The sequence below is a fragment of the Harpegnathos saltator genome, unplaced genomic scaffold (genome assembly GCF_003227715.2).
Source record: "Harpegnathos saltator strain DR-91 unplaced genomic scaffold, Hsal_v8.6 scaffold123, whole genome shotgun sequence".
In the NCBI taxonomy this organism is placed as follows: Eukaryota; Metazoa; Arthropoda; class Insecta; order Hymenoptera; family Formicidae; genus Harpegnathos; species Harpegnathos saltator.
The window spans coordinates 13,759-26,821 of NW_020229899.1; the positions used below are offsets into that span (position 1 = coordinate 13,759).

Sequence of the window (13,063 nt, forward strand, 5' to 3'; positions counted from 1 at the left end):
GCGCGACGGTACTCTTGTCGTGCACACGTGATTAATCGTTACCAATCGATTCGGTATGAAAAAAAACAAAACGTATTGTCGAAAGACGCGCCGTCCTGAATTCTATTGCGCCATAAGAAATGAGCCAAAATCATAACTGAGCTATCAACAGCGATCGATTAAGAACGCGCGTAATGTGTCGCGCCGCGAACAAGTATGCCATTCAACAGCGAGAAACAAACAGATGCGCCCTCAAGACACGGCGGTAGGGGCGGATGGACGATACGAGCAATTACGTTCGCAATGGCGCTGTAGCTGTTCTTTGTGTCGCAGATACTTATGAGCGCCGCCATGAAAACCATGTTGAATCTTTTGCCACGAATCGGCAGCTTGTGCGTCACGGACTACGAACGACTCGATGACGACAAACAATCAGTCGTCGCGAACGCCACGGCGGTCGCTCTCGCGTCGACGGTAGCTCTCGCGTCGTCGACCGATACCGGCGTGTCGGTCGTCGACGCGTCGTCGCTCTGATCAAAAGAACTCCCGTGAGCACACGCGCCGCGTCGGATCTAAATTGGCGCCCACTTGCACGTCTTGCAATAGCGTCTTTACATGCGAGATAACCCACCACCACCCACACACACACACACATATCTAACTCATTTGCACAATGTTACTTTGTAACGTGCTTGGGGAAAGTCTCGATCAATTCGCGCAACGTCGCCAATTCGCTCAGTAAGCGATTCATGGAACGACACCGTACGTCGGGCGTGAGTTCCATCCGAGCGAGAATCCGCGCTGCGAGATGCGGCACGAGTCGCTACGAATTCAACAGACCAAACACCTCGTGCAGGAGAACGCGAAATGCGGCGCTCAGGCCGGTGTACGATGGAAATTTTCCCATTCTCGCCATTCGCAGCACGATCGTCGTAGTCGTCCGCCGCCTCGACCGAGCGAAAAGGATATACACGATCATAACCGAGTATCTGTCCGCGTGATTCGTTCCCGAAGCCAAAGTAGCGGGCCAATTCGTTCAACGCCACCGCTCGCAGCGAATACGCGCGATTGGACGGACGGCGCAAATCGACTCGATCGAAGAATTTCGATCGCGCAGTCTCGAAGCGCGACGGATCAACGGCGCGAGGCTCAATGAACGAGCCGCGACGCGTGCGCAGATCGTCCTGGATCACTCGTCTCAACGTAGAGTCCGTCACCTCGTTGATCCTCTGGTACCACGCCACTTGTGCGCTCAGACGTACAGATTGTCCAGTCGGCGATTCTATCGCGTACACACCGAACGGCACGTCCATCGACACACCAATGTCCAGATCGAGCGCAAAGTCGCGTCGTTCCTCGCCGCTGCCGCTTCGTCGACACCACGGCGCATAATACTCTTCGGTTTCGATGCGATTGTCGATCGACGATGACATCATCGCGGAAGTCCACTCCTGCAGCAACAACGGTGATCGATCGTGAGAATTCAATACCGAATCCTGGTCGTATAGTGGTAGTCGCTGTTGTTCGTTGTAGCCGCGAGTTTCGACGGTCCGAGCAGGCGCGTGATACAGCGAGAGCCAAGTGACGAGAGCCGCTCGAAAGGCATCGAGCAACAAACGAGCGCGCATCCGTTCACTAGACACTCTGTACACCTCGCCACGATCGTTCACCACATACAAGTTCCATTCGTTGGCCAAATTCCATTCGCCGTAAGCACCCCGATCGATCTCATCCAGTGCGGATAAGCGTTGCGTCGCCGCTCCGCTGACGTTCAATAGCTCGTGCAGATCAAGATCGCTCAAAACGATGTCGGCCGAGCAAGAGTCTTCTCACGGCGGCGCAATCCGTCAGACCGTATTACTCGAGACGCGACCACTTGCGGTCGGGCAATCCTTGCGATAGCACGTAATCGATCACGCATTGACGGTGCGGACAGTAATCGTCGGATCGATCGGTATCTTCCTTCGAAAACGGCGAACGACCGTGCGCCCCGATATCCGGAAACGATTGGTATATAATGCGATGGCTCGTCGCTGATGACGAAGACGCGGCAGTCACAGAGTGTCGACGCGGTACGATAAACCAGAGCAACAGAGCGGACGATATCACGGCAAGGTAATGTTTCATCGTGGCCCCCCTCCCCCGAATCGAGCTCAGCGAAAATGGCCGCGCATGTTGTGTATTCTTTGGCTATTCACTATCCCGGCACGCCGGGTTTTGTCGATCTGACGAGACTGTCAGTGAACGACGCGCGAATACGACACGGGGGCCTGATTGTTCGTCAACCACCGGTGCTACAGCGTACGAAGCCTAGAACGGACAATACCGCAATGTTTTGGCGATAGACGCGCTCGAATACACGACCGCATTCTGCAACGGCGGTATAACGAGACGAGTGTGCATTCGTTCCACTCTGTTCGCGCCTTGGGCTCGGGTGCTGTACGCAGCCGTGCCACATGACAAGCTGTCCGAATTGCGACAACGACTAAACTATCGTTTGACTGTGCATGGTTGCGATCCGGTGTCCACGGTGATATGTTCGAGTATACGCGCACTCGTGCGGCACAGCGGTCGCTGTGCGTATTGTGGACCGTGGCTGATGCCGACTTGTGCGAGATTCGATTCGATTCGTATCGAGCACGAGCGATCGCGATGCGTTATCTGAGAGAAAACGAGCACTCTCGGAGCAACGCCTATTCCATGTTCGCCACAGACTCGACGTGCTTCGAGGTGGCATTGACGTCGTATTTTCGCCTTCAGCGAGATCAAGCGTAGCAGCATCACCGTGCGCGCGTTACTCGCGCACACTCGACCTTTGAAAACACAACGCTGCAACAACTGGACACCAAAGATGACGACAATGCGGCAAGTAGCCCCGACGAGCACGACGATACTGCTGATGCTACTGCTGTCATGCGCATTGATCTACATCGAGTGTTTGAGATGAACGCGTGGTGTCGCGTAAACGACACCGCCAGTTCCGACGCGCAACAGTACCTCGTGAAGCTGAGCGTCAGAGAGCGACGTCAGAGTCAATTGCCGAGCGATCCGTTGACCTGGCTGCCGGTGATGAGCTATGATATAGAGACAATCGCGCGAATGGACAGTACATTACCGAGAGGCGTAGAAGAGGACCAGCGAATATCGTGTATCGCGCTGACTGTTCGTCAGCGACGGCGAAATCCGAGAGACAACGCCGCGACAAATACCGTCGAGAACAAAGATGACGATATCGTCACGACGCCGATACTCTTGGCGTACGTGCCGTTGCCCAACGATAACGATCAAACGGCAATCGTTACTCGGGAGCGACAGATCCAATCGTTACTGCGCGCTCAGCCCAGCATGAAGCGAGCCACGGTTCAATTTTACCGCGACGAACGAGCGTTGCTGTTCACCAACGCAGAAAGCTTTCACGGCTTTCGAGATACTGTCCAGCAACGAGTTCTTCGCGAATCTTTACAAATTGGATGATCCCGCGGATGCTGAGCGAATCGCTTGCGTGCTGCTCGGCCACAACAACTGGGACTATGATTACTCGTTTATGGTTAATCGCGCGTTGTATTACGGTATGTACGATTGCGCGTCTCGCACGCTTTCTATGCACCGAGAACCGCGATTCGCATCGGCGCAATTGAGTCTGGATGTTATGTCGCACGTGAAGGCGCGCTATCTCGCGCAGGTAGGTTCGATCGCGCTGAAACACGTATCGCGCTACTTTGGCGCGAACGACGCGAGCGAGAGCTCATTGACCGAGCGCTCGCGTCGGGAAAAGATGAACTTTGACACGGTGACGATTCGTCGACTGTACTTTGATGCGAGAGCGGCGTTCGATTCGCCCGACATTGATCGCGGTGTCAATATGTTGCGTGTGTCATTGTACAATCTTCAGGATTGCACGACCATGTTCCACCTGGCGCAAAATCTATCGCTCCTGTCGACGATCGCGTTGTACGCGCGTCATTTTTACGCCATTTTGCTCGATTCGTCGCACTCTTACCGAACGCATTCGCCGTACGTGCGCTCCAGCACGTTGTGCTGTTACCGTTCAGATGCAACGATCACGCAATGTTCTCGATGCAATCGCGAGTCCCGGCACTGAGCGATGCGAAAAAGCGCGACTCTCACGGATAACCACGGACACTGGTGATACCAATGTCTCCGCACACGGTCGGTTAATGGCTGCACGGTGAAACCACTGTCGCAGTGCCCACGGTTATCGACTCGTCGCCGTCGTCGCACGGAGCTGCTGTCGCAAATCGGTTACCGTCGATATACGATCAACTGAACCTGATGCGCATAGACGACGGCGGTACATTGGCGGCATAAATTCGGCGGTGCCGAATCACTATTCGTGAGTTGTGTGTGTATATGTGTGTGTGTGTGTGTGTGTTTGTGCAAGCAATTGTACAAATGTTCAACCGCGCATTCACGTTTCAAATTCGAGCACGCTAAAATTGTCAACATCAAAAGAAATCTGCGATACTTGTGCTTTTGATCGACCAATAAATAACCGCTTGTATATGAGCAAAGTTTTTTTTGTTTGGACACCAGTCTCCTCTCACGTACAATCGTACGAGGGTACATTTTTGTGAACGTGCGAGCATCGTGCGAACGTGCGGTGCATCGTGCGAACATCGTGCGAACATCGTGCGAACATCGTGCGAACATCGTGCGAGCATCGTGCGAACATCGTGCGAACGTACGAACATCGTGCGAGCATCGTGCGAACGTGCGAACATCGTGCGAGCATCGTGCGAGCATTATGCGAACGTGCGAGCATCGTGCGAGCATCATGCGAACGTGCGAGCATCGTGCAAGCATCATGCGAACGTACGAACATCGTGCGAGCATCGTACGAGCCGCACGAACGTACGCTCTCTTGACATTAGCTCAACAATCAACTTATGTAATTTGTCGAACGCTAGCGACTCAACTGTGCGGTCGCGCCATGGACTCGCGACTCGCGGCTCGCTCATCGAGAGGAGCGTCGAATATCGAGCGTTGAGCTAATGTCAAAAGAACGTACATTTGTACAACTCGCGATTCGATGCTCGATTTTCGAGTGGTGTGGTACGATTATATAACTTCACTCGTCTCTTAGTATTGCGATTATGTAATTTGTCGAGTGCTAGCGACTCGATGTTCGAGGCTCAACGAGCGAGCCGCGAGCCGCGAGTCGCGCAAACGTACGCTCAATGCTCGATGTTTGAGTATGTGTTCCGATTATGTAATTTTGTCGAGCGCTAGCGATTCGACGCTCGACGAGCGAGTAGCGAGCAATGAGCAGCGAGCCGTGAGCGCGCGACAATCGCGCGATTCGAGCAATTGTACAATAGTAACGTCCCCCGTACGTAGTACGGAGCAGTAGCGTTCCTGGTCCTATTGTACCTCTGACTGCTCCGTACTACGTACTGTACAATAGTATCGGCCGCGCGACGGAACTCCTCGTTATATACATTTTACCCCTTCCACTATTGCACATTTTGTACAATAGTGGGAACATTAATTGACCAATAAATAACGTTTAGCACGCTCCCATGGTGGGATCATCTGCGACCGTATTGAAACGTCTCTCTGGCGAATCTTTCATTCGATTCGCTCGAAACGGCTGTGTGTCAGGATGCACTCCGTACCGTTAATTTGCGAGGAGTAGAAAATGTCTCTTGTTGCAAAAAGAAATAAATATTGCATGTTCGATTCGAAAAAATGTGAATGTACAATTGAGCAATTATATCGTTACAAAAAAAAGAATAAAAGAATTTTTTTGAACAATGAAAGAACGATCGTACTACTCGAGCTTATTGCGTTTGGTCAATCGAAAAAATTATCTAATGATCACAGAATTGTTTTTCTCGTATTATCTAGATTTATCTTTGCGCAAGTAGAGTATTTTTTACGATAATGAGTTGGAAGTGGCCAAAATGTTTATCGGTACCTGGATACTCATGATAATGGAATGGTATATATATCGCGATGGCGAGCGAAAGCATCATTCACTCTAGCATCTACGTACTCATTGAAAAAAACGGCGCAATTTGTTTGCAAGGTAATACATATAACATTTTATACGATAGTTCAATATTTTACCAAAATAACTATTTGTATATTTTTTCAAATGCAAATCTCGAATCGTAAAATAACGTCTACTACTATGAAAGTTTCATTACCACTGAAGACCATAAACGTGCAACATTTGAACGATTGGATCCCAAGAATCAATCGGTTATTTAATCGAGTTATTTAAACCGTCGGTTATTTAAACTGTTACTTCGATGCAACTGAATCGAACGAGAAGTCTGAGTCGTACGAGAAGTCTGAGATGAACGAGGAAACTGAGCCAGACCAGGAGTCTGAGGTGAACGAAGAATCTGAGCTAGACGAGGAGTCTGAACCAGACGAGGAGTCTGAGCCAGACGAGGAGTCTGAGCCAGACGAGGAGTCTGAGCCGGACGAGGAGTCTGAGCCAGACGAGGAGTCTGAGCCAGATGAGGAGTCTGAGCCAGACGAGGAGTCTGAGCCAGATGAAGAGTTTGCGCCAGACGAGGAGTCTGAGCCAGACGAAGAGTCTGAGCCAGATGAGGAGTCTGAGCCAGATGAGGAGTCTGAGGTGACTTTAAGCGATGATAACATTGATAAGAAAAATGTATATAAACGTAATCACAGTACTATAGACGCAAACAAAAATATAGAAAATAACATGCGAAATTACAAGCGGCCAAAATTACAATTGTATGAATAATCTACTGTTCAAATAAAATACGATGAACCGTTATATTGCAAACTTTATTTATTGAACCTATTACAATTTTTACGCACTGTACAAATGTACTATTGCAAAATTAGATGTACAACTCGATCGAACAGAGCTCCATATGCTCGTTGCGATGCCTAGATCCGATTCGGTCGATCGAGATTTGATCACCTTGCTTCGGTATTGTTCGATTCGGTACGATAAATTGTTCAATTTGTAACAGATAAGGGATATTACTTTCGTTTGGCAATATCTGCTTCTTCGTGAAAGGTGTTGCCTTTTTTACCATTGAGTCGATTCGTACAACCTGAGAAAATAACAAGTGCTTCATAATGATCTCCTTGGCGCTGATGGTGCTAGCGTCATCAGTGGCGTTGTTCGGTTTGTATTGTCGCGGTCTAGTGCTCGACCGCGGCATCGGAGTGCACGAGTCAATGTGCTGTTTTACGACATGTGCTATTATTATTACAGATTCAACGAGCGTTACGGCATCGTCGAGCCGCCCGTCAGATTGCAAGATAAACGTTTCGACATGGATCGAGCGCTCGAAATGGTAACCGTGGTGAGCGTTGAGCCCGGTGACATTGATCGTTACACGGTGTTACCTGCGGCCAGTACCACCGTGCACCCAGATTGGAACGTGGATCATGTTGCGCTCGGTGACATGTGCAACTGGCTCGTGAAGCTCGCTGATCATTATCTGAGTGTAAATTCGAAAGCGCGCCGACCGCGAATCGTGGAAGTTATGCGCGATTTCATGTATCGTTACGCCTCTGCAATGGACAGGAAATTCGATCGGGTGTTTCCGTGGGGCAAGAATTGGTACGAGTTTTCGATCTCGTCCACGCTCATGTTGTTCTACTTTATACTGATCACGCAAAACGTCAAGGATCGCGAGTTTGCGTGCGATCTCACGCTCAAGATCATTACCGATCCACAGCACTCGTTGGGCATGAAACGCGATAACGCCAATTCGGTCTACATGGCGTTACCGTGGATGGCCGCGCATTATATTCGCGGCGATTCATTGCAAGCTGCATTAAACGAGGGTTACCATTACGCGGTTCAGTACATCAAATTTCCGGTTGTCGAGAAACGCAAAGACGAGGGACTGTACGTCGATTCGACGTACATCACGCACACCAATGTGCTGGCGTACGGTTATTTGTCCGAAATGACGCGAACATCTCTGCCGTTGGTCGGTCTGGACAATCTGGTGCGAAATTTCTTGCTCGATTGGCACAAGTATCAACTGATCATGGGCCATCGTAACATCGGTTACGGCGGAATCGGGTTTCATTCACGCGACAAGCGCATCACGCAATTTACCATGCCCAATAGCACATACGGCGTCCAAGTGATTCCAACGTGCTTGTTTATGCGCATGTACGATCCCGACTACTCGTTCTCGATGCGCGATCAGGTACCCTGGATCGCGTATTACGAATCCGACAAGACCAACGACAACATGGCGCAGTACTGGGTGCAGTGTCGACGCGTGTTCTTCAAAGGCGAAACGTACACCGCCACGTTTCCCGAGGTCGGTTTCATTCATCAGCTTTACACCGACTCGACCAAGAGCACCGAAGTAACGACTCGGTGTCGAATTCCGACGCGCACCAGCACCACCACCTCTTTTCTGTGCGGTCCTAGGCGCAATATGCAAGTTTTGCGATCGGGCTTTGTGTTCGCCTACGGACACATTGGCATATTGCGTCATTTTTACAATTGTCCGCACCTGATTTACGGAGATCACGCGACACAAGACAGTCCGCCCGGTGGGCCGGTCTACGGGCGATTTTGGATGGACGAGTACGTGTTGTGCGACTATCGACAGCACACCGTCAATATCTGGCAGAAAATCACGAAAGCGCGTGCCGCCGATCTCGTATTGCACGCCGAAGTGCCGCATCACATGGATCGATCCATCGGTGTGGGCACCTTTCACATGGATTGTCGCAAGAAAACGCTGCGACACGATTTCGTCGCCGGTGACGATGTGCGCAACGACTTGTACAACGTGTATCCTAAAAGCATCGAAGTCGTGAACACTGTGTAACGTCCTGCGACGTTCTCTCCACCATATCATTTTTTCGCCTCTACATTAAAAGGCCAGCGAGACATATAGGTAGATTCAACCATAGAGGGTAATTGTTACTATTAAAATTTATCGATAAAAGTTGATATCTTTTAAAATAATAATAATTTTAGAAAATCGCGCGGTGCGATTTAAGGCTCCTTCAAAGTATTACAAATTATGTCCTAATAAAATTTCTGTAAAATCGATAGTTTAGAAGTTATAGCTATTTGAATGTCTCGACCAATCAGGAAAAGGCATGTTTTTCTCAGTAACTATAAGGCCTAGAAGAAAAATCTTAATTGCTAACAATAGCATTAAAAGACCTCTATTTAACGACCATATTAACATTTTGAAAAACATTAACAATTAATAAGAAACCAACAATGTTACTTACCAGTAGACTTCAGAAAATTCTAAAATTCATACGCAGGGACTATTGGGACATCAGTAATGCGTACCTTCCGTGAAAATTAAGAAAAGTCAATTTAAAATATTTTTAACACCTACGTACATAGAGAACATTTTAGTGAAACATAAGCAAATGCCAAAACCTCAGAATATTAATTACAAAAGGAAATAATGCCAAACGAAAACAATTAATTCTTGCCCACAAACAGAGAATCCTTCTGACAGTACATTCTCAAAATTTGGTAATTCTTACTTAAAATTTAATACACCTCATTTATTTAAGTTCAGGAGTCACTTAAATACTCTATTTAGCTTGGAAATCCACCATTTTTGCCTTGGTCACGTTTAAATACTTTATTTAATTTAATTTAAGCCTTCTGTTCACGTTCAAGCTCTTCTTAAATATTGCACTCTTTTAAATTCGTTCGTACAGTACAACGGCTTGAACTCATCACTAATAATAAAAATTAATTGTTCATCGAATCTTCTATTACCATAAGCTTCTATAAGGTCTAAAAAACTCGGTAATTTATACATAAGAACTGTTTATAACAATTGTTAATTAATTACCGACGCCAATAATAACGAAACCTACCCAAGGGATCTACCTTACCGACATACGTAAGTAGAGAGCCCTATGGTAGAGCTCAGCCTTGCCGAGAAACATTAATTTAACAACAGTAATAATAAGGATCCCTGTAATAAGAAATCCTAATTTTCCAGTTAACAATATTATAAATCTCTACACTCTAAAACCCACTGTTAACAATATGCATTTCTTATAATAATTCTTAATAACCACATTTAAACATTGATAACAAATATCTCTTTTATTATAACACATGCATATTGTCTTTATAAAAATCATAACTAATTAACGTTATAACTTTCTATTACACTATTCATATAATACTAAATTAGGCGTATATTATAACCTTAAGAACCACACATATAATATTAACCATTCCTTTTTATTAAATTATAATATTATAAGGCATAAATAATTACGCGCACATATAAATTAATAAGTCAGACTGGCGACAGGAAGTCTCAAAGATAAGGCACGCACGCAGCCGGGCCACCGAAGGTGCTCTGGAATCCCCGAGTAACCCGAGCCCATATCAGGTAACATAGGGCATCCTGTTGACCACGCTCCTTATCACATCCGGCGGCGCGCCGAGATGTCTCGATGCCCCGTCAGCATCACGCCACTCAGTCCCACTCTGAAAAACCTTGAACGCTCCTACTCTGGATCCCTCTCGTATAATCCCATTACTCCTACCATATAGCCTACCCCACTCTTGAGTTCCATTGTCCGGACCGAACGAGGCCCCGGGAGCAGCTCCCACCGCAGAGTCGACATCGGAAGTTCATACAGTACAGACGTGCCTCTTAGGAGAGCCTCCAAGACATCTTTGTTAATTTGACGCAAAGAGGAAAAGTGTCTCTGAGCGACCGTGCCACCACGGACAACGGTCGTCTCGCATAAGAGCCTCTTCCTACGCTCCTTCAGAGCCTTTGCCTTGTGCTATTCAAAATCTGGAAGATTTCTTAGGAAACTTGCCAGAACATCCACGGTGTTTTATAATACTCAAAGTGTGCGGATAAGTCGACTCCCCGCTCGAGTTGTGCCGTGGCTAGAGTGGTCCCAACAGTATTGAGAGTATTCTGGAATAAAAAAAAGCCTGTTCTTTGAGATTTCTCTGCAAAAGTCTGAGCTACTGAAATAAATAGTAAGTATATAATATTTTAATGCACAACACTCACATACACCGCGTTTCGCGCAAGTGAAATACAATCGCGATCTAAGCCTTAGGAACATTGTTACGCGAGTGAACCAGTGACGTTTCACCATACGCCAAGTCGAATTATTTAACAGATACCATAGCGTCACGCTGAAATTTTCGTTCATGTCGGTTCGTAACTGCCTTACATAAGGACCATTCATTATAATCCGAATAGTGTATTATCTACGTTTAGTTTGTCAAACCGCTCTTAGAATTTCGTTCCGATTTCCTTAGGATACGCTATACAAGCTAGTATATATATAAAGAGAGAGAGAGAGAGACAATCTTCAGATTCTTCTTTTTCTAAATCGTGATTACGAAACCCCAGTGTCTGTCAACGCAGTGAACTACGCTCACACACTTATTATTCCCTTTCCATTCCTTCTTGCGGGCGCATGACAACGGTGCCAAGCACAGGGTTACGCGCGCACGGCATCGGTGCCAAGCACAGAGCCGTATTGGTATAGTCAGAATCCTTATCAGCAGTGGCATCCCACACTCTGACATCGTCTCCAGGCGGATTCCTTACGCCGGAGACTCTGCTTTGAAAATCTGCTTACCCCAACCTTCTAGGCCTTCACCTCGTTAATAGATATTGAATAAAAATAAAAATTACAATTATCTCGTAACAAGGACTCACAGAGACGTTCCTTCATATTAGCCTTCTATCTATCTCTCTCATTAGCTATTTTAGTTATAAGACATTTATATGCCTTTATAATTTCATGTATAATTATGTACTTGATATAATATTCCCACTGTTTCCACTGTAACCTGCACTTGCACATATAAAATATACTGCGTTCTGCTATTACCATTATCCGTAAAGACTATTCTATATTAAACAATCAAATTACTAAGGTTTCAGATTAATAATATTTTTACAATCTCATTGTTTATTTAGACGAATGTATATTCTTAATAACGACAAGATCTTGACATTATCCATTATAAAAGCTGGAATAATATAAATCATTTCATGAAGTGCATCCTTCCCCACCCACATATATATATGTATATGCATTTATTGAATTGTAACTGATTTTATTGTGTATGTGTAGACGTGTGCCATTGCATCGGCATACGCCTTAATTACCTCACTGTGTTACTTGCTATTGTACAATTCCATTAAAATCACCGATTTTCTTGTACAACGAACATATGCCATTGCATCGGCATACAATTCTTCAATATTTTCTACTAAGCATTTTAATTTTATGCAGCATCCTTGTTTTATCGGCAGCCTTTTTCCTCTTATTCGAACATTTTCTTGAAAGGAAGATATTAAGCATTCATAAATCTTTGTCCTTTTTATTCAGTTACTTAAATCAATTGGTGCCATAACATCTCTTGCCAGAGGAATTTATAGTTCATTAACCATTAAATCTGAATCTTACATTATTAAGCATAGATCTTGCTCACTTTTAGGGAAGCGCCTTACTGGAGCTACCCGCCTCTATCCTTGTCCAGACTGAGGAGCGCCTTACGGGTGCCTCTCGGCTCAAGCATCCTATCCATCCCGTCCAACTCATAAGACCACCCCTTTTCCATCAAGATCAGGAAATTTAACTTGTGAATTAATAACCTGTACAGTGCTTAGCATCCTTCAATCTCAGGGGCGCAGCTGACAGCCGCCACCCGCCTCAATTATCCTTCTCCTACAATCCGCATAACCTAACCCTGCCAAAGCATGGTAGTAAGCATTAATTATTAGTACTTTTACAGTACTCTGGCAACGGATAACTAAAGTCACAAGAGTCCTTTTCACTCAATAATTAATTTTATCAATTGCTATTTTAACTTGTCCGACCAAAAATGTTATTCTTAAACTCAATCCGTTAGATGCCAAATAAACATCGCGGGGGCGTTAAACAGAAGGCAAGGCAGCTACGTAAGGAAGCTTGCCGACGAGCGGCCCTGTTGTCTCAACACATGGACCCCACCAAACCCCGTATAATACAAGATATCACGGGGCACGATCTAGTTCCTCCATCGTACATCAAGTTTTTATTACAAAACAGACTCATAAGCACATTTAAATACGCTCCACGTCCA

General features: G+C 46.4%; 1 protein-coding gene across 1 annotated transcript; it reads left to right on the top strand.

Annotated features, from left to right (window-relative positions):
• The first annotated feature begins 6,301 nt into the window (after window positions 1–6,301).
• On the top strand, window positions 6,302–6,721 carry LOC105185874 (nucleolar protein 3). Its single transcript, XM_011145713.2, has one exon. The coding sequence runs from the start codon at window positions 6,302–6,304 to the stop codon at window positions 6,719–6,721; it is 420 nt and encodes a 139-aa protein (XP_011144015.2).
• The last annotated feature ends 6,342 nt before the right edge of the window (window positions 6,722–13,063 follow it).